Source organism: Mastomys coucha, unplaced genomic scaffold (assembly GCF_008632895.1).
Source record: "Mastomys coucha isolate ucsf_1 unplaced genomic scaffold, UCSF_Mcou_1 pScaffold6, whole genome shotgun sequence".
Taxonomy (NCBI): domain Eukaryota; kingdom Metazoa; phylum Chordata; class Mammalia; order Rodentia; family Muridae; genus Mastomys; species Mastomys coucha.
Window position 1 is genome coordinate 53,604,874 of NW_022196912.1, and position 26,976 is coordinate 53,631,849.

The following is a 26,976-nucleotide window of genomic DNA, read 5'->3' on the forward strand; positions in this document are numbered from 1 at the left end:
GGACCACCATATTGTTTCCAAAGTGGCTGTACAAGTTTGCATTCTCACTAGCAATAGGTTTTCCTTTGTTCCACATCCTCGTCAGCATAAACTTGTCTCTTGTGTTTTTGATCTTAGCCATTCTCAGAGGTGTAAGATGTAATCTGAGGGTCATTTTTATTTGCATTTCCCTGATGACTAAGGATGTTGAACATTACTTGAAGTAGTCCTCAGCCTCATTCTTGTTTTGAGAATTCTCTGTTTAGATCTGCACTTATGCTTACTCATAGAAAAAGATAATTATAATTGTGTATTTTTAGTTTTGTATTTCAATGAATATTATATTCCTAAAGACAATTTAATATTCTGTGTTTTCTGTTTCATCTAGACAGCTTCTGAATTTTAATCTATTTTTCAACTATTCAATATGAGTGGGTCAAAGTTAAAATTAGTCATTGGGTTGGAAATATGACTCTATTGGTAATATACTTGAAGCAAAATAAAGAGCATGTGAGTTTAGATCTCATACACCCATGCAAATATCAAAGAAATGAGGCCTATAGTTATATCCCAATGTTAGGGAGACAGTCAGTGAAATGGATTTCTGGAGCCAAGTGGCTGGTCAGTCTAGCAGAATCAGTCAGACATAGGTTCATTGTGAGTTCCTATCTATAAAATGAAGGTGAAAGGTTACTGAGGAAGACAGGAGACATCAGCTCCTGTGCTGCTTCTGCACATGCACACTAGTGAACCCACTCACACTTAGATCAGTTATATACATTCAGCATATACGAACACAGATAAAATAAGCTTCTTTTGTAAATCTCTTACAAATGCAATTTAATGCTACCAGAGTATTTTACATCTGATTAAGTCTTATTTTATATCTGATTAAAAGTGGTATATAATGCCATAGAATAAGGATGATGCCAATTATTATATAGTCACTTGTAACATGCAAAACATATTGACACTGTTGCCATATACTCATGTTTTAGTTTGCAAAGCTCCCTTAAGTATAAATTATTTACCCTTTATCCATTAGAAAAACATGTGTAAAGGTACCTGTGTATCACTACTCACTAGCCAAAGTAAGTTATAGCAAAATCCTACCAGGTGACAGAAGATCTTAATATTTAGGATCTAAACTGAGAGCAGAAGATCAGTATGCACAAATATGTGCTTTGTGAAAATATATTCAAAAGAATATTGCTTAATGTGTAAAACAGCATCTGAGACAGAAAATTTGATCATTTACAGCTGGAAGCCTGACTGACAATCAGTCACTGACTCTCCATGTTTATTTACATATTTATTTATATAAATATATTTATTTATATATAATGTATACTCTATACACTATATACATATTACACACACATATACTCAAAAGGGATAAAGAACTGAAAAATGCTATGTATATGCCAATTTTTAACATTAAGACTATGTAAAAAGTCTACATTTTTCTCTCAAACACCACACTGAAGAAATTATCTGTTTGTTGAAAATAAATCATACAGTGTGCTGTTCGTTCTCCTTAGAGTTGTAAGTGCTGCTATATTTTAGTCTTAGGCAGGAGAGAGAAGGTATATGGTTTCCCAGTATCTTTAAAAGCTGCTGATCACGAGTTTTCTTAAGAGAGACCGACCAGACTGACAGCAATATGGCCCTGTATAACACCTTGGGTTCATGTGAAAAGGAATAATTTACTTTCAGTGTTATTTTAAAGAAACTTGTGTGAGAACCTTTGCAATGTAGGTCAGATTATCAGTCTGTAGTCTTTTTAGGGCATTTCTCAGGCTCTTTTCAATGTATTAAAACCAACTTGCCTATAGGCCAGTTCAGAATTTGATTCTCTTTAAAGTGTCTTACCTGTAGGGACTATGAAATTTTTTTTTTTTGAAAAAAATCTTTCTATAGATCATTAACATACAATTAACCAATTTCATTAGCCAGTTAGGTCCATATGTTCTGCAAAGTAACTCCTGTAGTTTAAGAATAAATGTACAACTAATGAAAGCCCCACTTGGTTCAGTTCAGCTGTTTCACTATGTCTACTCAGCCCTGACAGAGATAGTCCCAGCAGATGAAATCATGAGTACCACCAAAGTCTAACTTGGTAAACCAGCAAGTTTTACAGGAGGCATTTACAGGCATACGGGTAAGGGGTTACTTATGGGACAGAAATGACTCAGATGATTGCATCACCAAAACCCACCCCAGCATGAATGACAGCTCACAAATATTGGGAATCTGGAGCATACTGCACAGTCTGCAGACAGTTAAACGTGTTGAACGTGCTCCTTTTTTAAGTGATTCAGTCTTTCTAATCCCCTTCTGGACTCTGCTTCTTCCAGGGAGCTGATCTGGTCTCAGTGTCTTCTTCGCAGCTTCACTTTGGCCTGCCTGAAAGCCTTCTTTGCAGCTTGCTTGTCTAAGAAGTGTTTCTCAGTCATCTTGCTCTTGGATCTGAGTTAGACTCAGGGACTTTGTAAACCTATTTTGAGTTGCTTACCTTCCATTCTGAGGAGCTTCCCTGAATGACAGAAAGTTTCAATCTGAGAGAAAACATCTAAATAATATCAAACACATAGTCTTCCTGTTTTTGTGTGTGTGGTGAAAAATGTGTGTTTAGAATTAGCCAGCAAGACTCAGTTTTCATCCCAATTTTATTGGCAATATTGAAAGCATCATAACTAGGAGCCAGCAGAAAATATGCCTTCTCATGGCTGGGTCTTATCAGGTTATTGACTTTGACCACAACAATGTCATAGAGTTTCCTCACACCCTATTGATCTGGTACTTATTTCAGTTCAGCTATCTCTTCTAGTGAGTATACATGTATGGCAGGCAATGAGAGCCTCACTCGTTTTTGAGGGAGAGTTCAATACTACCTAACTTTATATGGCCTTGGCTGTCCAGAAACGAGTTCCATAGACTAAGCTGGCCTTGAACTGAGAGATATACCTGCCTTTGCCTCAAAAGCGTTGAAGGGATGAAAGGCACATGCCACCATCACCCAGTTGAAAGCCTCATGCTTTATGGTCCTTCTACCGAAGATAAGAGTCAGATGTAAAAGCTTTACATATTATGTAACAGCATCAGGCCAATTTCAGCTCCAAAGTTATCTTACTAAAATGTCCTACACTCAATCTGTTTAGAGGTTGTGTTTGAATAATTCTGCTTATTGAATGCTGTTCTGTTGATAATCAAGAAAAATTAGATTAGAGTAGATATGGAAATCACATATACTGATTTATATTTTATATTATGTAACTCTGCTCCATGGGAAATGAATTGTTTCCAACCCAGATGACCTGAGTTTCATCTTAAGGATCTGGATGGTGAAAATAGAAATGACTCCCACAAATTGTTGCCTGATGTCCCTATCAGGGCTTTGCACAAGTGAACCATCACAAATACACACTCATACATATACATTACATACACAAACATGTTCACACACACACACATGTACACACAGAGTTAAAAAAGTAACTTGAATACAGTGTGAATAATGGAGTAATGAACACTATTACAAAGGTTGGAGGAAAATGTGATAAGAATGTGATGTCATGTCATGGTAGAGGAGCAGAGACAGAGTTTCTCTGTATAGATTTTAGATTCTAGTGTGAAATCTCAGTAACTATTTTATAAACATTGAGATAATAACGATCATAATCTAAAAGATTCTGAAGATAATTTCAGAAGAGTTATGTTTATGGCTAAAGCATCATTATATTTCATTGCTTGGTAATAAAAAGCTGATATTTATATAAGCACTAAAAGATAGCATTTTATTTTTACTACTCGAAGCACTGGAGTAAACAATATTGTGTGTGTTGATTATGCTTATGTGTGTGCGAAGCAGTCATGTTCAAGGCAGTGATGTTTTGAAAAAAATAAAGCTATACTCAGCCCATATCTATGGATTGTGTATTGCTCTCATCCATTTGCTTTTCTTGGATTGACTGCCTCTCTATTTTTATACTGTAGATTTACTACAAATGGTATCTGCTTCTCAGGCTTTGCATTGAATAGAGCCTGATGGAAAGGTCCCTGATGTCTTCCAGTGCTGTATTTCCTCACAGTGTCTATACTGTCTTGAAGTTAAATAGCCTTAAAATAGACTATTTCCAAGGAATTAAGGATTTGAAAGATATTATTTTCTTGCCACTAGTCATCAATTTTCAGAAAATGCTGAAGGTTTATTATTTTTTTAATCAAGAGAACTAAATTGTATAATCAAATCATATAAGTGCACATGGACTCAACATAAAATCTGAATTTGTATTATATTCTAGATTCTTCTGGATTAGTTGTTGGGGATTAGTTTTAGCATTTCTGCTTTCATTAGTTGATCATATAATGTTACATAGATAAACAACAACATTTACTGATTATGTTCTAAGAAATAACAATTACTGATTATGTTCTAAGAAATGACAGTTTCTGATGTCGAGGCTCAGGTCAGGCAAATGGAAACCTTTGAATTGTATCTTCCTGAATGCTTCATCCTGAACATGATGTTGAGAGCTGTCCTTTATCTTTTTGGATTTCTTTTTCTACATTCAGCTTTATTTATATTTGTAAAGTTTTATTTTACAAAAAGACTGATGAGATAGACTTTTTGTGTTTCTAGGCTTAGAATTCCTTAGCAGTGAGTTATGTTTGACTTCTGTTTTCTACTCTCTCTCATGGCTTTTTTAAGGATCCACAGTTGTGAAGTATAAACCTGGTTAAAACCAACAACAAAACAACAAAGATAAACAGACAAGTGAAATCTTTACCTCGTAGTCCCAGTTGGAATGTATGTACTCAGCACCAAGCAGCTATACAACCTTCATGTGATGCTGTGTGAGATTTCTGGCTCACTCTTAAGAACAAGAGCCCAAGACAAAAAACTAGAAGTTTAACATTTGTATATTTAGAGAAGAAAGTCATATCTATCACTTCTTCTATTGCTAGTTATTTAAGAAGACCACAGGGTCAAGAGTCACCATCCTTTGAGCAGGTATAACAAAAATCCAGAGTGCATTCATGATTTAAGATAATATTGTGTCCATTCTGTTGCTGGTCACATGCTTCGATGAAACAAAAACTAATAAAAAATGGATTTCCTTAGAGTCTGGGCATAATTTATAAGAAAAATGTTCTTAGATTTTGTCTTTCCTATAGGAGCATTATAATTCTACAGAAAAAAATGAAATCAGGGCCAGGAGATATGTATATGCCAGTTTTTCTGTGAAATAAGCTGTTGGAACACAATTAGTATGCCTTCCTGGGATCCAAGTTCCTCCTTTGGCAGCAGAACCTCAGCTTTTCTGTCCCTGGCCTGGGACTTCCAGAGAAACTCCCCTTCAGAAGGCCTTGTTGTTTTACCTATTTCAGTTCTTGGAACATAGAATCTGCCAGACTACATTATGCTTAGGATTTAATGTTGAGAAATGTTCTATAATTATACAAGTACCCTCATTTTTACTCAACATGCTCATATCTTATCTAAAAATGTATTCTTCAAGTTGTAAGTGATAAGAAAGGGAATTTAAGGTTCATTAAAAGAAGAAAATTAACAGAGTAAAACAAAATAACAATCTAAATTCAAAATTCTGCCCTCAAAACTGTTTACAATGCAAAACCTGGTATTTCCATTTAGCATATCTGCATATTTCCCTCAATATTTTTCTTTTAGACTTTTTTATGTGTCAGCAGACTCTCAAAATAACTCAATTATGGTTCTTGTATTATACCACCCACATGATCTTATAAAAGCATTGCAGATTTTCAGTCTTTTGCCCCCAGGTTACATGGCATAAATATATTCAAATTCAATACTACATCCTGTATCTGACATGTATATATAAATATATAAAAGCAATAAAATAATTGCCTTTATTGAGAACTCATTTGTCATGTATTGTGCATATATAATAACAGTAAGTGCTAACACTTCTGCGACTTGGGTGGTTGTTGACCGCTTTTCCTGAGGCTGACATAGGCTATGTGATTTGCCTTATGAATTGGGCAATAATGGCTCAGAAAATGTCAATAGGGTCATATGATTCAAAATGGAAATAATAAACATCATTTGTGTTGTTGATTCTTTTGTATGAAAATTAATCATTTAAAACTTGTCTGCTTTCCATCCTTCTGTCCGTACACTTCTCATGTAAATTCCTGTACTTTGTAATTTAAGAGTTGATGATATTTGTAGTCTCACACTTAAACTCAGTTGATTAATGCAACCTTTTGAAGTCTGACTTGCCTAGAATTAAACAAATTATTATTGTCAAGGTCACCATTGACAAATATTTAGGTCAATTGGACTTTCAAACATTTTATTTAATTGTGCACCAGCTTTAGAAGAAAGTGACTTCTACCCTCAGCCTATTGTACATAGTTATAATAGCATCACTGAAAAAGAGCAATTTAAGATAAGTAGATATTTATTTTATTACAGTCTTATGGGATAAAATAATCCACTGCAGTGTTGCTGAGATAGGTCAGTGACTAAAGACACTGGTCATCAAGTTATATAACTTGAGTTTCATCTCAGAGACACGCGTGATAGAAGGACATATCTGATCATTGCATATTGTATTCTTCTACATATTTGACATAACATAAATGTGTGTGCCACTCATTTATACACACTCATATCCACCCACACCCCCCATGTAGTAGCTAGATAAAATATTCAAAAAAACAGAAATTCATGATGTACATGTCATAGATCTTCTTGCCAAGTCTTCTCAAGATCATAGTTATTTGACAGAGACCAAAGAATGTCATATTTGCCCTTTCACAAAGTTTTTAATCCACCCAGAATAGAGGGACTCATGTAGTCTAATCACACCCCCTAAATCATACCAATTGCACTGCTGTAAAATTGTAATGACAATGGTATCTTTATACATGCTAGAGTAGACAAATATTTAAACCATCTGTCCATAGCCTTTACAGATTGCCATTCCTTTTGAGTACATAGTCAGTATGTTTCCAGCTCTAGCTAATATAGAGCACTCCACCATGTTCTATTAGCTTTCCTAAGCCCAGTCAATACTTCCTAAATAATCTTATCATTAAACTCTTAATTACTCAATTTAAGTGTGCCATCTGCTTTGTATTGAGATCTTTGCCAGGAGATACTGAGGTGGAATTAAAAATGTTAAGCTTGAAGGAACATATTCCTATAAAAGGTAACAAAGAGGAGAAAGCAAAACAGAAAGTCAGGCTCATTTCTGATAATCACATTTGGCACTTGTGACAAGAGTTCAGGTCAAGCTCTATTTCTCCATTATTTTTATGCTCAAAGCATTGTCTTTGGCACTAGTATCTAACCATCAAGTTCTGGTGTACAAAGAAAAAGCAATGGTAATACCTTGCAATGTTTAGAGGCCTCTGAGATCTCTCTGATAAACAACTCATAGGAAGGTATCTGACATCTTGCTCAAGGAATTTTTTTGTCTAGAAACCTATTGCTTCTTGGAGAAGCATTAATCTACCTCATCCCTGTCCACCAGGTAGTATATTTATGCTCATTTTAACAAGTTTACAGGGGATTAGCATATCCATTTTTAATAGGTCCTCCCATTGCTCTATATTACCTTCTCACACTCTACAACTGTAGACTACCAGACTGGCATGACATGTCCATTGGTTTAATAGTGGTATGAATGAGTTAACCAACCACTTTATGATTGGATTTGAGGCTTGCTCCATAAGGTAAGACTAATGTCTGATTTGTAAGTATTTTTGGTCAAGAACCCAATGATATAGTTTAGATCTAGGTCCCAGGGGAGATTGATTAGACAAAAAAACAAACTAGTTGTTTGATATTGTTGTTCTTCCAATGGGCTTGCAAACCCCCTTCAGCTCCTTCAGTCCTTTCTCTAACTCCTCTACACTGAGCATGGGTCCTCCAATGGAGAAGCATTTCTTTTTAGTCAAGGATTCTTCATCTCCACTGAATCTATTTTGTCTCATGCTGAAGTGAATAGCCAGCATATTCTCATTTGTGAATAGTTAACTTTTACCATTTGATTTAAAGAACTGTGCTTTTTGCTGCTTTTGGAATATTCCACAGTGGATCAAGCCTTATTTTTACTTCTACATAGAGTAAATATTGCCTGTTTTTTAAAAAAATATAACTTATCATAGTTTCTTTTTAATTTAATTTAAATTTATTTTATTTATTCACAGTTTGAATGTTGTCCCCCTTCCAGTTGTCCCTTCCACAACCCCCACAGTCCCATCTCTCATTTCCTTAGCCTCTAAGAGAGTACTCTTCCACCCATCCACCCACCCACCCACTCTTGCCTCACTGCTCTAGCATTCTCCTACTCTGGGAGCATCAAAACTCCACAGGACCAAGCGCATGCCATCCCATTGATGCCAGATAAGGCAATCCTCTAGAACTTATGTAGTTGGAGCCATCAACCCATCCATGTATACTTTTTGGATGGTGCTTTAGTTCCTGGGTGCTGTGAGGGTCCAGTTAGTTGATACTGTTACTCATGCTATGGGACTGAAAACCCCTTCAACTCCTTGAGGCCTTTCCCTAACTCTTCCATTGGGTCCCCTGGGCTCTCTCTGGTGCTTAGCTATTAGTATCTGCATATGTATTGGTAAGGTGCTGGCAGAGCCTCTCAGGGGACATTTATACCAACCTCCTGTCAGCAAGCACTTCTTGACATCAGCAATAGTGTTGGGCTTTGAAGTCTGGATGGCCTTTCTTTCAATCTCTGCTCCATTTTTTGTCCCAATGTTTCCATGAGACAGGAAGAATTCTGAGTTAAAAATTTTGAGATGGGTGGGTGGCTTCATCCCTCAACTGGGGCAGTGCCTATCTACTGGAGGTGGTATCTACAGGGTCTACCTCTCCTTTGTTGGGTATTTCTGCTAATGTCATCCCCATTGGGTCCTGGGAATCAATCGCTTTCCTGGCATCTGGGACTTTCTAGTGGTTCCCCGAAATTCCTCACCCTTGACTGCAACATATTTCTAATCATTTTCTTGACCCTCTGGACTTCTCTCCTGTCTCTTTCCATACTTGATCCTGCCTCTATTTTTCCCTCCTCCTCCTCTCTCCCTCCCATAGTTTCTAATTATTAATTTATGCAGCTTGTTTGCCTAATTTAGATCATTTGCCTAAAGAAATATTTGAGTTCTAGTTAAACCAGCACCATTTTTTGAAGATGCTTTCTTTTTTCAATTATATGGGTTTGTCTTGATTGACAAAACTGAAGTGTCTGTAGATGGGTGGATTTATTTCAGGGCCTTTGATTTATCACATGATCATTTCATTTCATGCTGAAAAAGCCTTTGAGAAAATCCAATGTCCCTTCATGTTAAAAGGCTAAGGGAGATCAGGGGTAGAAGGCACATACCTAAACATAATAAAAACAACATGCAGTAAGCCAATAGCCAACATCAAATTAAATGGAGCGAAACTTAAAGGAATTCCACTAAAATCAGGGTCAAGACAAGGCTTTCAACCTTCTCCCTATTTAACACAGTATGTGAAAGTTCTAGCTAGAGCAAAAAGACAACTAAAGGAGACCAAGGGCATACAAAAGGAAGAAGTCAAATTATTGCTAATTGTGGCTGATATGATATTATACATAAGCGACTCCAAAATTTCTACCGGAGAGACCCTACAGCTGATAAACACATTCACCAAACTGATTGGATTTAAAATTAACTAAATAAAAAAAAATCAGTAGCCCTCCTTTATAAAAGTGATAAATGGGTCAAGAAAGAAATTAGGGAAACAATACCCTTTATAATAGTCACAAATAATATAAAATATTTTGGTGTAACTCTATCCAAGCAAGTGAAAGACCTATATAACAAGAACTTCAATTTCATTTCTGAACCTGTATGTTTCTATACCAATAGCATGCAGTTTTAATTATAATTGTTTTGTAGAACAGCTTGAAATCAGGGAGTGGAGTACCTCCAGAAGTTCTTTTGTTGTTCAGGATTGTTTTAGCTATCCTGTTTTTGTTTTTGTTTTTGTTTTTGCTTTTTTCAATATGAAGTTAAGAATTGCTCTTTCAATCCCTGTAAAGAATTGCGTTGGAATTTTTATGGGAATTACATTGAATCTGTAGATGCTTTGAATTTATAGTTTGCTTTGAGAAAGTTGGCTGTTTTCACTATGTTAATCCTGTAGACACAAATGCATGGGGGGTTCTTTCTTTCTTCGGATTTCTGCCTGTTTAGGCCTCAATGAGAAAGGATCTTCCTACTTCTCCTGGGAATAGATGTCCCAGGATGGTGTGTTTCACAAGTGGGGCTCCTCTTCCCTAAGGAGGGGCAATGAGGGAAGGTGATTTGTAAGGGTAGGACTGGGAAGAGAGGAGGTGGGGGGCAGGTTATAATCAGGGTGTAAAATGAATAAAAATTATTGTATAAAAAGAAATTTGAAAGTTCAAGTGTCACTTCTATTTAAATGAATAAAAGTTACAAATTATAGAATTAGCACCCTATTTGACCTGATTCTAATTTCACTGAGCAACCCATGGGGATTACCTGGTCCTGCATCATTGCTCCTTCTGATTATTTCCTTTCTTTTGTCCTCCCTTCAAACAAAGAGTTTATGGTTCTCTAGATTCTGGCAATATTTTCTGTCATCGTAACACTTTGAATTTCTAATCATATGTTCTTTTTAAATTCTCCAGTGTGCATTAATATTCACTAATTCTTATTCAATGACTGGGTGAAGACATGCTGACTTCATGTTACTATTAAAAAGATTACCCTTTTCTGTGGCTGACAATATGCAAATTCTTTTATCTGGATACTACTTGATTTTTTTTTCAAGAGGACATTTAGTCCTTTCTGTAATATGGAGAATGTTTTCAGCCCAAGTACAATGGGCCAAATAGCTTTCTTCAGCTCCTCCAATGTAATTATTTCCTGCCACTAACTAAGCAAAATGGCACATCTGTTGACTAGATGAGAAAGCCAGAATTAGACTGCTTTCCAAAAGCCAGCACAGTGGTTCCCTCCTGGCACTCCTTTCATGTGCCTAAAGAAAACCTTCTGCAGGGGAACAGGAAATCTGTGAACACACCATGGGGATTCCCAATTGAATATTGTCACGTTCTTTCTAACCATTTGTGAAGAGGCAGAGACTGTGAGAAAGTGCTGCTGTTGTTTTCAACACCTTCTGTGGCTTGAAGCATAGCTGTGTCTCTGCATCTGATATTATACAAGCTACATTTATCTCTTCATAGGCCCAATGTTCACCTAGTTAAAGGTTTTTAAGCAAATGCTATTTTCCTGCCTGCATATCACTAATTAAAATAAAGAAACTAGTTTCAGTGACCTGAGTTGCTTGTACTGTCTGTGCAGCATGGCTATAGTGAGGGTCTGAAATTGCACATCCACAAGGAATTACATTACTCCTTATTTGATTGAATAAAATGCTTTACTACCAAATTCTTGACTTACTTTACTTAATATGTGTCTACTCACAATAGAACTAAGGACGATATTGAGTTGTATTAGGCTTTATACTTTAGTTAGTTATCATTACTGATTAGTCATAATTCTGAAAAAATTTCAGACTGACCTCTGAAAGCATTTTCGTTCCTGACCATCTCGGGACAACTGGGGGATTTGGAGATTGTCTGCAGCAAGCAAAGGAGAAAGCCTGAAGTAGGCACAATTTTAAAGGCAATTATATGAGGACAATGATATAACTATTTTTTTCTGTTTTTTTCTATCATATGAGATTAATGAGTTTTTCATCAATGTGGGGTCACTCCTTTATTGTTTGTTGCAGTGCTTTAAATAAAATCATAACAATTTTTAAAGCAAAACCAAAGCCTCCTGCTAATTTCTCTATAGAACATGTCTTAGCTCTAATTAAACTTTACTCATAAAGCAGGAGAAGGCTTGAATTTGTTTTGCTATTAGTTATCATCCTTTTACAGACTAATTTACTGAGCTTTACTAAGCCCACAGCTTGCTTTCTAACATTTACCTATACAATACAAGAAGCTCTTCAGCATATACCCAACATGTTACCAGGTAGGGAGAAAGAGAAGAAGGTTTAAAAGTACACTTACCTGCGTTTTTTCTAAAAGCAATTATTGCATGGCTCAATCTATATCTTCTTCTTACATTTAATTTGCCAATTCTTTATTCTAGAAACCTGGTAAAATAAGCACTTAAATAGATATGCATTCACTGCAGTTCTGCTACCAAAGATGCTAGTAGAGACTGAATGGACTGAGATTGGAGATAGAAACTGTGTTATGTCCCAGGATGCCAGACACTCCATTGTCAGTTTTGTCAATAGATGCAAGAAGACGCTGTCAACGCCTGTCTCCCAGAACTAAAATGAGAAGATTATATGGAATAATACGCACAATGTGTGCTGTACACTCTCTTCGACAGCTGATATATTTTAAATAGTAGCACTATTTCCATCTTCTGTGTTCGGCTCTTTGCTGTGTCTCCATTGATTGCAATGTTGAGTCACAAAGCTTTTTAGAGTAAACTAATAAATTATCATCATGAGATTCAGTGATTATAGTGATCAGTCCACTTTATCTGTGATTTGTTTTAAGAAAAATATTAATGTATATTACTTATACATATGTATGACATCTTTGGTATGTCTTTTACATTAGATGCTTTAATAAAAGGACATCACTAGCTTGAGGAAGCAACAAGAGCACAGGTGAGTCAGGCTGAGGTAAGAACAGGTGTCCAAGTATTTCTGGAATAACATAATTATAGCCATTTTTACCCAGTCTTTCAACTACTGAACTCAACATTCAAAACCCTGGGAAAGAGCCCAATGTGAAGCATGTAAAGAAACCAATGGGACTGAATCATCTGTCCTCCTTTGGGTAGGGAGGACAGAGTACATCACCTTATGTGACTGGAAAGTAGCTGAGTCTGGGTGAAAGCAGCATGAAAAATAGCAAAATGGAACTGGTGGAGACACAGATATATTCATTCCATCTGTACTGACTAACTTCAAATAGCTTGGTCATTTGTATACATATCAGTATCATTCAGTTTCTCCCATCAATTAACAAAAAAATTATATTACCTTTCAAAATTAATGGTAGACATCCTTTTTAAAAGTTGCCAAAAACAAAACAATGCATTTTTTTGTTTTAAGGCTTTGCTTGTTTATTTTTCAGTCATGCTATAGATTTTCTGACTTTAACTGTATCTTTTGTCATACATTTTCTAATATGCAATTTTAGACACAAAGTAATTCTTCACCAACTTTGATTTTTATAACGATTCCAGTGCCAGCCTGGTTGAGTACTGAGCAATTGATTATAGTCTCTGATAAAACACTGAAGCCAGATGGAGTTCACTTTTTGTCTTTATAAATTTGCCAGTGAATCTAAGCCCGTGACAACTTGGGGATTTATTTTAAAACGTGATTCACACTAGAGTCATCTACTCCCATTAAGCAAGTCTTTTAGGCATTTGGAAATACTTTGATTTGGCACATTTATTGAAAAAAATTAAGGTTATAAAACTCAAAGTATTTTTAAATTTAATTGCTATATAACAATTTTATGGAGCCCCAAAATTGACTTTCATGGAACAGCATTAGAAACCTAGTTTTTAGCAAATTGTTTATATGTTTGTTTGTGTATGTGTGTGTGTGTGTGTGTGTGTGTGCGTGTGTGTGTGTATGTATGTGTGCTTAGATATTTAAAAAAATGTTGTTCTTTAACTAGTATCCTCAGAGCTCCCAGGCTCTCAACCACCAACCAAGGACTACACATGGAGGGGTCTGATTGTTCTGGCAGCATGTGTATAGTAGAGGATTGCAATTTGATCATTAATAGGAGGAGAAGAGCTCGGCCCTGTGAAAGTTCTGTGCCCCAGTGTAGGGGAATGCCAGGGCCAATAAGTGGGAGAGGGCGGGGTGGCAGGCATGGGGAAAGGGGAGGCAACAGGGGTTTGTTTTTGTTGTTTTTGTTTGTTTCTTTGTTTTTTGGAGGGGAAACTAGGAATGGAGAAATTTACATGTAAATAAAGAAAATATCTAATAAAAGAAAAAAAAATGTTGTTCTTGTTTATCCTTGGAATGTGAACTTTATAAAACTAAATACATATAAATTGACTTTGGTCAGCATACTTTGATTAAACAAATGTTCTTCACAATTTGTACTCTCCATTACATTGATTTATGTGACTTGGTATTAGGGAAAGAACATGGAATGCCATTAAAGAAGTAACATGTAATTAAAGACAAGAAAGTATGCAAATTAAGATAAACCCATAATGTATTGTTTAGGAGATATAATTCTTACCATTTTACCCTTATCCTTTAATCGTTACCATTTTCCTTTAAGAATTAATGCTATTCTTTTGGTCTACATGTTTTCTATTCACAGTGTTTTAACAAATTACTGAATCTACAATCATCAACAGCAGTTTCATTTGGACAGAGTATATATTCTGGAATCCCAGGCTGTTTCATCATGAAACACACCTTGTAAAATCTTTGAAGCAGAAAGCTCTAACCAAGACCTGGATAAGGAAGCCCTCATTTGCCGTGTAAGGACCTCATCACCTACAACATGACAAACCAGGAAAAATGGGCCCATCTCAGCCCCTCAGAATTTTCCCAACTTCAGAAATATGCTGAATGTAAGTATTCATATGGAACTATAGTCTAATTTTTGACATATTTGTTAAATGTCAGGGAACAGATGCAGGCATGCTCTTTGTGCTCACAAGTAGGTCACCTTAAGACTGCCTTTTAGCTGGGCAGTAGGGGCGCATGCCTTTAATCCCAACACTTGGGAGGCAGAGACAGGTAGATTTCTGAGTTCGAGGACAGCCTGGTATACAGAGTAAGTTCCAGGACAGCCAGGGATATACCAAAAAACCCTGTCTTAAAAAACTAAAATAAATAAATAAATAAATAAATAAATAAATAAATACTGCCTTTTAGTATATATACATATATATATATGTATATATATATTTAAAAGAAGAGATCAATTAAGTCAAGTATTAGATTAAAGAAAATAATGACCATATAGGATACAAAACTAAGCCTGGAAAACACTGCCGGTAAAAGAAGTAAAAAGAGTGAACCAAAAATGATAGTTTATTAGTTTGGTTTTTTTTTTTTGGTTGTTTCTTTTTTTTATTAGATATTTTCTTTATTTATATTTCAAATGTTATCTCCTTTCCTTGTTTACCCTCCTAAAACCCACTATCTCATGCCCCCTCCATCTGCTCACCAACCCACTCACTCCTGCTTCCCTCTCTTGGCATTTCACTACACTGGGGCATTGATCCTTCTCAGGACCAATGGCCTCTCCTCCAATTAAGGGCTGACAAGGCCATCCTCTGCTACATGTTCAGCTGGAGCCATGGGTCCCTACATGTGTACTATTTGGTTGGTGGTTTAGTCCCTGGGAGCTCTGGGCGTACTGGTTGGTTAATATTGTTGTTCCTCCTATGGGGGTGCAAGCTCCTTCAGCTCCTTCTGTCCTTTCTCTAGCTCCTTCATTGGAGATCTTGTGCTCAGTCCAATGGTTGGCTGAGAAAATCCACCTTTGTATTTGTCAGGCACTTGCAGAGCCTCTCAGGAGGCAGCATTATCAGGCTCCTGTCTGCAAGCACTTGTTGGCATCCACAATAGTTTCTGGGTTTGGTGACTGTATATGTATGGATTGCCATGTGGAGCAGTCTCTGGATGTCCTTTCCCTCAGTCACTGATCCACAGTTTGTCTTTGTATCTCCTTTCATGGGTATTTTGTCCCTTCTAAGAAGGACTGAAATATCCATACTTTGGTCTTCCTTCTTATTGAGCTTCATTTGGTCTGTGTATTGTACATTGGGTATTCCAAGCTGTTGGTATAATATTCACTTATCAGTGAGTGTATACCATGTGTGTTCTTTTGTTATTTGATTGCCTCACTCAGAATGATATTTTCTAGTTCCATCCATTTGCCTAAGATTCTCATGAAGTCATTGTTTTTAATAGCTGGGTAGTGTTCTGTTGTGTAAATGTACTATGTTTTCTCTATCCATTCCTCTGTTGAGGGACATCTGGATTGTTTCCAGCTTCTAGCTATTATAAATAAGGCTACTATGAACATAGTGGAGCATGTGTCCTTATTACATGTTGAAACATCTTCTGGGTATATGCCCAGGAGTGGTATAGCATTGTCTAAAGGTAGTAACTATGCACAATTTTCTGCAGAACTGACGCACTGATTTCCAGAGTGGTTGTCCCAGCTTCCAATCCCACCAGCAGTGGAATAGCCTTCCTCTTTCTCCACATCCTTGCCAGCATCTGCTGTCACATGAGTTTTTTATCCTAGCCATTCTGACTGGTGTGAGGCAGAATCTCAGAGTTGTTTTGATTTGCATTTCCCTGATGACTAAGGATGTTGAACATTTCTTTAGGTGTCTCTCAGCTATTTGGTATTCCTCAGATGAGAATTCTTTATTTAGCTCTGTATTCCATTTTTAATAGGGTTATTTGGTTCTCTGTAGTCTAACTTCTTGAGTTCTTTGTATGTATTGTATTTAGCCCTCTATCAGCTGAAGTGATCTTTTCCCAATATGTTAGTTGAAATTTTGTCCTATTGACAATGTCCTTTGCCTTATAGAAGCTTTGTAATTTTATGAGGTCCCATTTGTCAATTCTTTATCTTAGAGCATAAACTATTGGTGTTTTCTTCAGGAAATTTTCCCCTGTGCCCATGTGCATGAGGCTCTTACCCACTTTACCCACTTCCTTCTCTATTTGTTTGAGTGTATCTGGTTTTATGTGAAGGTCCTTGATCCACTTGAACTTTAGCTTTGTACTAGGAGATAAGAATGGATCAATTTGTATTCTTCTACATGTTAACTGCCAGTTGAACCAGCACCATTTGTTAAAAATGCTGTCTTTTTTCCACTGGACGATTTTAGCTCCTTTGTCAAAGATCAAGTGACTGTAGGTGTATTGTTTCATTTCTGGGTCTTCAATTCTATTCCATTAATCTACCTGCCTGTCACTCTACCAATACCATGTAGTGGATTACGTTGATGGATTTCCATATATTGAACCATCCCTGCATCTTGGGGATGAAGCCCACTTGATTGTGGTGAATGATCATTTTGATGTGTTCTCTTATTTGGTTGGCAAGAATTTTATTGAGTTTTTTTGCATCAATGTTCATAAGGGAGATTGGTCTGAAGTTTTCTTTCCTTGTTGGGTCTTTGTGTGGTTTTAGTATTAGTGTAATAGTGGCTTCATAGAACCAATTAGTTTGTGTTCCTTCAGTTTCTATTCTGTGCAATAGTTTGAAGAGTATCGGTGTTAGCTCTTCTTTGAAGATCTGATAGAATTCTGCACTAAACCCATCTCGTCTTGTGCATCTTTTGGTTGAGAGACTTTTATTGACTGCTTCTATTGCTTTAGAGGTTATGGGACTGTTTAGATGGCTTATCTGATCCTGATTTAACTTTTGTATTTGGTATCTGTCTAGAAAATTGTCCATTTCATTCAGATTTTCCAGTTGTGTTGAGTATAGGCTTTTGGAGTAGGATCTCATAATTTTTTGAATTTTCTCAGTTTCTGTTGTTATATACCCCCTTTTCATTTCTGATTTTTTTAAATTTGAATAGTGTCTCTGTGCTGTCTGGTTAGTCTGATTAAGGGTTTATCTATCTTATTGACTTTCTCAAAGGAGCAGCTACTAGTTTTGTTGATTCTTTGTATTTGTTCTTTTTGTTTCTACTTGGTTGATTTAAGCTCTGAGTTTGATTATTTCCTGTTGTCCACTCTTCTTGGGTGTATTTGCTTTTTTTTTCTAGAGTTTTCAGGTGTACTGTTAAATTGCTAGTGTATGCTTTCTCCAGTTTCTTTTTGGATTGGTTGTTGTTTCCTTTTCTTTGCTTGTGAACCTATCCATTCCAGAAGACTAAGAGAAAGAATCAAAGGCATATTGTGCATTCACAGTTTTGCTCAATCTCAACCATAAATTCCAATGATACAGAAGATCTGAGGAATATAAGGCAAGGGGTTTAATTAGTTCTTCAAATGATAAACCAAGATAGTTCACTGCATAGTAGAGTATTTCAACATAAACTTCATTATATGTGCAGTAAGGGTTTATATATAATAATTTTATGAGATGACAAATTGATAATTAATTGTGAACTCTATAAAAACTGGTAGAGATTTCAAGATCATCAAATATTCCATTCTTTCTCATATCATTAAGTCATGTGCATGTCAATAATCATATCGTTAAGACTGTGCATGTCAAATAATAAATCATGTTTTGTGTGCTTTAGGGTTGTAGTGTATGGCTGTGGAATATGTCAGCCCCCATCCCACATATTCTCTCCTGTTCCCTTTTGCCTGTACAGGAGTGCTCCCCTCTCCACCTACACTCTCCCTCCCCACCGTTCCAGCATCCCTCTACTCTGGGGTATTAAACCTCCCGAGGACCAAGAGCCTACCCTCCTGTTACTGTCTGGCAAGGCCATTATATTCTACATATGTATCTGGAGCCAAAGATCCCTTTAGGTACACTCCTTGGTTGGTGGTCTGGGAGAACTGGGTGGTCAGGCTAGCCTATGTTGTTCTTCCAGAGGGATTCCAATCCCCTTCCACTCCTCCAGTCCTTCTACTAGCTCCCCAACTTGCTTCTCTGAGTTCAGCTTGATGGTGGACTTCAATAGAATGATAAAAAATAATACAAGTATTTATTATCACAAGGATCACATTGAATATATTATCAGAGAGAGAGAGAAAGAGAGAGAGGGGGAAGGGAGAAAGAGAAACGGAGAGGGAGAAAATATGTTGTGCTGGTCATGTGACTTACTGTTAATAATCAAGTAAGAGTGTCAAACTTGAAAGCATGGAGAGTCAGTATTCTTTTTCCTGCTACCAAACTAGAGCATGTTCACAATGGAGAAGCTTCCACTAATATTTCTGCTTTATTTCTGTGTTGTTGCTTCACATGCTGAGGACAGCTAAAGTGAAGCCTGCTGTGGAGGCCTGCAGCATGCTGTGACCAGGCTCCTGTTTTGGGTTGCAGACTAAGTCACTCCATGGGAAGCAATTTCATTGAGATGTGGAATGGGAGTTTAATTTCTGCCTCCATACTTTATATAAAGTCATCAGAACTGCTGTTACAAGATAGAAAGTTCTCACTCCTGCTGTGTAGAGAATTGAGCTGATCTCATTATTGGTGGGTTTTTGCTTCCTGCTGTGGTTTCAGGACACAGCAAAGGGTTAAGAGACTCCAAGTTTTGTCATGAGTAGGAATGATTTCTGAGTGCATGAGACATCATATTTTCAAATAGTTCATTATCTGCCTGCATGTTGTCATTTGTGAGTAGCCTTGTGCTTGCAGTGTGTAAAGTGTGTTCTACTACATGTGAAATTTTTTTGAAAGTTACTGTGTTATGGGAGGAACATTTCCAAACATTCATAAACTTCATACCATTTGTACACAGCTGCAATATAGATACTTGCAAAATTATGGTGAATTGCAGACTGAGGTGCTTAATGTTCATATTCAGGGTATAATTTCTTCCATTTGAGAGAGAGGAATTCTGATTCAGTGTGAAAAGCCTTCAACTTTATAACCAAACCATTATTCTTATTTGAGACAAGATCTTATGCATCCTGGGCAGCCCTCATATTCCTGATAAAGCCAAGAATAGTCCTGAACTTCTGATCTTCTGGCCCTCACCTCCAGAGTGCTGTGATTATAAATCTATGCTGCCATGAGCAATTAAGACATACTGGGGATAGAATATAAGATTTCTTGTATAGCAATTTAAGACATACTGGGGATAGAATATAAGATGTCTTGTATAGTAGGAAAACATTCTACCAGCTAAATTATATAACCAGCCATAAATCTAATACTTGATAGTATTAACTCCCTGTCTTGTCTTAGTCTTTGTAGTGATATTGCAACTGGATGAGATGGGTTCGTATCCTGGTAAGCACAAAGGCAACATAAGCACAGGCAAGACATTAAACAGTGGGAAAAGATTCATTACCCAAAGTAGCCCAGGACAGCCTGTGAGTCATTTCCTAAGTAATGACTTCCTCAATAAGAGGGAACATGGGGATTTTATTCAAAGGGTCTATGTGTACAACTTGATCCATTCCTGAGCCTGCTCGATTTAAGATCATAGAGATTAACGTGATAAACAGGAGTGCTTCTGGGCATGGTCAGCTCGTACCTTAACATTTTAGTTGATGGCAAATGAAAGGACACTTTAAAGATCCATTGTCACAGGAATCTGCCCCTGCAGATGCGTGCTTTACTTACTGGCTAGTGGTATAAACCTTGGAAATTGTACAAGAATTTTGTTGCATTCACGAAATGTTTGAGCAAAACATGTTAATGAAGAAAATATTTATTTTGGCTTATTTTCAGTATAACACCATGACAGCCAGGAAGGTGGTGGGAGAAAGAGAGAAAGGAAAAGAGATAGATAGATAGATAGATAGATAGATAGATAGATAGATAGATAGATAGGTAGGTAGGTAGGTAGGTAGGTAGATAGATAGACAGACAGACAGACAGACAGACAGACAGACAGATAGATGATAGATAGATAGATAGATAGATAGATGATAGATAGATAGCTGATAAACAGATAGATAGATGATAGATAGATAGATAGATGATAGATGATAGATAGATAGATGATAGATAGATAGATAGATAGATAGATAGATAGATAGATGATAGATAGATAGATAGATAGATAGATGATAGATAGATAGATAGATAGATAGATAGATAGATGATAGATAGATAGCTGATAGATAGATAGCTGATAGATAGATAGATAGATAGATGATAGATGATAGATAGATAGATAGATAGATAGATATATGATAGATAGATAGATGATAGATAGATAGATAGATAGATAGATAGATAGATAGATAGCTGATAGATAGATAGATGATAGATAGAGATAGATAGATAGATAGATAGATAGATAGATGATAGATGAATAAACAGATACTACCTACATGGCAGTCTCTCATCTTTTATTCATTTATTCTGTCCAGAATCTTAGTCTATTCAATGAAGCTACAAACTTGATTTTCAGCATACTCACTCTGACAATGCTAAACATCATAGAATATAAATATAAGGTTTTCATCTCTTTTAATTAAAAGAAGACAGGCTTTAACCTCAAAATATTTTCTTTACTCTCAGGCTTAATAAAACAATCACCATTATTATTAATTTATTTCTATTGCCATCCTATAAACAACTTATAAGCATTACCTCACCAAGTCTACAATAATTCTAAGTGGAAAGTAAAATATATTCCCAGAGGAATAATTTTTTTTTTCTGTTTGATCCTTGATCCTTTGCAGGGTAAATGACAATAAAAAGGTCAAAACAGTAGTAGTTTGTTTATGTTTCCTTATGAAAAATAACATGTCACCATTAGCCTATAAATAATGTTGCCCAAAACAGGGCAATCTAGAATGCACTAGCCACAGTCATATTTTACACTTTGTTTTCTTTTCCTTTTACATGAAGGACAATGAAAAAGGTGAAGCCACTAACTAAGGTGTAGGCCCCAATGTCATCAGAATCTGAGGTCAATATTTGTCACTCAGGAGACACATTTGAAGTCCAGTCCTGAAGAAACACTGCAAACCCCCATTCTGAATGTTTCAGGGGATGCGAAGTGTTTTGTAAGACACAAGGAGTTAGAGTGAGATAGGGCTCTCCTTGTGCCCACTCCTCACATGGGTATGGGAAGTGGGTGGGTATGCCACTTCTGAGTGTCATCTTCTCTTTGTAAAAGATGACCCAGTTCTTGCTGGAGGCAGGATGTGCATTTTTTTCAGGTTAACCTTTAATACTTCTTCATCACACTTTTAATTTCATGAACAAGAGGTCAGTGGGGACACTGCAGAGAGTAAATTGTGAAAATACTCCATTTTAATAAGATTAAGTAAAAATGCTCCTTTTCACTTGTCCCATCCATTCCTTGCAGCAGACCATTCAGTCTATTTCCCTGTGAGCTGGGGCAGAATATCTCTTCTAGCTGATTCCTTCTGATTGAAATTTTTGGTATAAATAGAATGTATTTTTATGAAAACTCTTGATATAATGAAATATGTGCAGGACAGAGGGTAAGCCAAAGATGGGCTACTTTTTTCCCCAATAGGAACAAAACAAAGGTCTTCTTAAGGGTAGGTCATGGAAACCAAAGGGAGGGCTTCAATTCCATAAAAAGAACTAGAGAATGGTGGAGAGACATATGAGGTGATGGGAAAACAAATGAGGTTCAAATGATTTCTTCTTACACCATCATACACAGAGGTCTCCCAGACCAGTGCATTGGAATGAGTAATTCATGAATCTCAGAGTTGCTCTGCCTAATGAAGATAGAGGCTTCAGTTTCTACCAACACTGCTTTGTTCTCTTCACCAACTCTCCCTTCTTTATTGTTATTGTTTTATTGTACACATGGAGGGCTAGGAGTAAACCTTGATGGTAGGACGCTTGCCTAGCATATTTAAGGCCCTCTGTTCAATCCTCCAAACCACACAAACAAAACAAAACAAACAAACAAAACAGGAGAAAAAGAGATCTAGAGGAAGAAAAGAAAGAGAAGGTTGAAGAGGAGAGGAAATATATATATTATATATATATATGTATATATGCATATATATATACAGTATGTATTTCCTTTCCTGTCATATGTATAACAGGAAAGGAAATCAACAAGAAGAAGAATTCTATAAAATATTGTAAAAAAGATGTCTGGTTCTCATCTTAAGAGATTTATTCTTCATCTTACAAAATTCATTTTCTAGTATGAGTACCTAATCCGTCTTTCAGATATGTTTTTGATTTGTTTGTACAAGGTGAGAAAATAAATAAAGAAAAGAAACCTTGCCATGCACACATGTGCGTGTGTGTGTGTGCACTTGCGCATATGCAAGCATGTGCGTGTGTGTGTGTGTGTGTGTAATTTATTATTAAACAAATTAGATGACATGCTAGCTCTCTTTCTAATTTATCACACTGAGATTTGCTTTTTCTTCTGTCCCTTGCCTTGTGCTAGATTAGCTCTATTTTGGGAGGACAAGGCACTTACTGGTAATTACTCTCTTTGTGCAAGATGAATGGACAAATGGCACAGTGCTAGCTAACATACTGTCTGAGGACACAGAATTTGGTGTCATAGAGACTGGCCTTGAGTCCCAGTGCCTTGGTATGTGTCTCACTTTTCTAGGATCATACAAATTCTGGGGATTCCATGTGCAGAATCATTCCAGGTGCTTTGTGGTCAGTGCTCTTATGATTAGCATCCTGGAGCTAGTCTGGGAATTCCATGTGCAGAACCATTTCAGTGTTTTGTGGTCAGTGCTCTTATGATTAGCATCCTGGAGCTAGTCTGGGGATTCCATGTGCACAATCATTCCAGTGCTTTGCAGTCAGTGCTCTTATGATTAATTAGCATCCTGGAGCTGGTGACTGAGGTACCTTAATTTCACTTCACTTCTTTTGCTCCTTTGACTGAAACCTTCTGGCTATACTCTCTTGGCTTACCTACAGTGTTTTGACTTTACTTTCACTATTGGCCTGAAATTTGCATCTGAGGATCTATTTTAGATGCATCTCTCATTTCTGACCCTATTTCTTCTAATTCACATGCATGGATGTGCCAGCTCCTGGCCCTGACCCAGACTGTATTTCTGGAATGTATTTTGGCAGCATAATCTCTTTAGTCCCATCCTGGCTCTGTTGGCTGTTTGCTAAGTGCTTCAAACTCAATTTCCTGCTTGTTTGCTTGTCTTCAGTGTATCTGTCACCTTCTTTCTTTTACTACTGAATCTTGCACTACCAAAAGGAGGTGATGAGTTTATTTTCCCATTATTCTAGACCCCATAGACATGCAATATTGATGAATTTTTAGCATTAATTTTCAACATTTTCAGACTGACAAAAATCTGCATTGTTTAGATTTTTAGTTCAGTAGACTAATATTGAATGGTGTCTTCTGTGGAATATTGGGCAAATGGAGCCAATATCTGCTTTGATTAAAATTTTCATACTATCTTGGTAGACTGACAAAATGGTGCCTTTGTTCTCTCTTTCTATTACATTTGTAAGTTTTAAAATATTTCAAATAGACTTTATTATAATAAAACTTACAAATAAATAAAATTATCACCCATAAAAATTAACACAGACCTATGTCCTATACAGCATCATGAATTTTTGTACAATAGAAATTCATTTGAAATAGAAGCTGTAGAGCTTCATGTTAAATTTTAGACTTTCACTGTCAAATATATCTTATGATCTATATTTATTTACATTGAATGTCAGAAATGAACACAAGGTATAAGCGAGACTATAACGGGTATTGTTTTCCTACCCATTATATTCCAATTATTTTGTCATGAATATTTTATTGTGTTGGATAACTACATCTATCTATCTATCTATCTATCTATCTATCTATCTATCTATCTATCTATTTATCTATCTATCTACCTATATATCTATGCATACATACATATATATATATATATATATATATATGTAAAATCTAAGATGAATTTTGCCTCAGTTTTGTACTTAAGTATAACCCCTGTATGAGTAGCTACCATCTTTGGAAACTGGAATAAGAAAGAGAAAAAGGTTATAAAGTGGCTGCTCCCTCTGAGACTATATTGCTGATAGGGATAGACTTAAGCGTATTTCGCCCATATTACTCAGACAACTACATTGTTCTTCTAGCCTGTGGAAGAAGATAGTCATTCTATGTTTCCTGTGGACAAAGACATGAAAATGTTGGTGAAAAATGAATACTGTGATCAATATCAGAGAAATAAATATACCCTACTGTTTACATTAGACCAGAATCAAGGAGGTGATAAAACAGCTTATTCTATACTATAATTACACAAGTCAATTTCTTCATATTTCCATTTCTTTGTACATAAAATATGAATAATGATCTCAATCTTGAAATAATAAACCCTTTAGGTATTTATGACAGTGCAACCAGTTACAATAAAAATACTCCAAAGGCTTATGTTTTGAGGATATGCTTCAATTCAGTTGTACTTTAACCATTGTTATATTCATTAAAGATTGGTTTAGTCTCCACCTTATTCATTATCTCATGAAGTAAAACAAAGGAGAGAGTACAAATGTAAGTAGAGGAACTTATTTTTTTTTCCTTCATCAATTACTGAATGCACCATACATGCATATTTTCTTCTTAGGCCCCATATTTCTAGCTTATAATACGTTATGATATTTTTATTGGAAAACCCTACAGTCTATGCAGAGAGAGAAATGTAATAGTAAATGACATTAAAGCAATCATTTGAAAACTATATATTTAAGGCTCTTAGACAACATTTTACTCTGTTTTACATAGCTAGGCAGATAAGTACTAAGAGAAACTGTGAAGAATTCAGCTATAATCACAAAGGGACTCTACAAGTACTTTTAGTAAACATCTATCATTTTGTAAAGTGTTTGTCATCATTGGAAGACTCTGAAGATACTAATTTGGGCGTGGTGAAATAATATTAAAATTTAAAATTTAAGCATAAAGATTATATATACATACATATATATGTATATGTATATGTGAAAGAGGGACTGTTGGATATGCAGTTTCACATGATGATTAAGACATTGAAACAGCAAGCAGAGCAGATATGAGAGAGAGAATTTGGAGGAAAATGAACATATGTACTTTCCAATTAAGTTTAAGATCTAAGGAAGAGGGATGCTGCACTTTGTTTTGCACACCTAAGTCAGTGTGATTAATTTAACAGTGTGATGGAGTACATAACAAAGTAGAGTTTTTTTTTTTATTTTGAATATTTGAGCTATATTGTTCTTTAGGGATTCATACTGAAATACAAATTAAATACTTTGACATTCATGTTTGAAGATCAAGAAAAATTCAGACTCAGGAATATAGAGCAGTTTGCCATTGCATAGTGAGTGGTTGTCAAATCAAGGACATATAAGAGATGGCCGAGGGAAGTCCATTCTATTAGAGAGAAGGAAGGGAAGAAAACACAGAACTGTGTGTGATAGAACTAGAAGATAAGTTTCTTAGGTTTTCTATTGCAATAATAAACTATGAACAAAGAAACTTGGGGAGAGAAAGGCTTGTTTGGCTTCCATTTCCATATCTCTCTCCATTATCAAAGAAATGAGGACAAGAACTCAACAAGGCAAGAACCTGTAAGAAAGAGGTGATATGAAGGCCATAAAGGGTGTTGCTTAGTGGCCTGCTCATCATGGATTGCTCAGCAAGCTTACATACAGAACCCATGACTACAAGCCTAGAAATGGCACCACCCAAAATGGGCTGGGCCCCCTACTATCAATTGTGACATTCAAAAGACTAAGACAGAAAGATCACTGCAAGTATGTGGCTACCTTGGCCCAGGCCAGTCAGAGCTACAAAATATGACCCTGCCTCAAATACACAGAAGCAAACAACCCAAAAAAGCAACACAAATGATGAGGTGTAAGTTACGATACCATAATGTGTGCAGCTGTTACAACATTTGGCATTTCCAGGTGGGTTGGGGTTCTTACTTATTAGTTTTAGTGTAGTAGGTGCATGAAATGAATGTAGGAGAAGCAGGAGGGAGAAGACACATAAGCCCATTGTAGAATGAAATAAAAGAGACTACCATAGATAAAATGTGTAGGGTAAGTGCATCGATTTTATTGTTTTCCACAAAAGAAAGATAAGTGTTTACAGAGAGCAAAACTGGAATGAATGATTCTTTTATAAAAAGAGAATATTTTTTTTAGATATTTTCTTTATTTACATGTAAATTTCTCCATTCCCAGTTTCCCTTCCAAATAACAAAGAAACAAACAAAAACAACAAAAACAAACCCCTGTTGCCTCCCCCTCTCCCAGCCACCCCGCCCTCTCCTACTTTCTGGCCCTGGCATTCCCCTACACTGGGGCACAGAACTTTCACAGG

General features: G+C 36.2%; 1 protein-coding gene across 6 annotated transcripts in view; it reads left to right on the forward strand.

The window, feature by feature from the left end:
- Positions 1–26,976, forward strand: part of Dgkb (diacylglycerol kinase beta) — a 716,847-nt gene that overhangs the window by 84,248 nt on the left and 605,623 nt on the right. For 5 of the 6 annotated variants that reach the window (XM_031355722.1, XM_031355727.1, XM_031355725.1 and 2 more), the window contains exon 2: positions 14,367–14,622. In XM_031355722.1, coding sequence (XP_031211582.1) covers positions 14,553–14,622 — 70 coding nt within the window. In that variant the 5' untranslated portion in view covers positions 14,367–14,552. Of the gene's footprint in view, positions 1–11,559; positions 11,647–12,626; positions 12,677–14,366; positions 14,623–26,976 lie in introns of those variants that run through there. The other variant, XM_031355724.1, reaches the window with a different exon arrangement.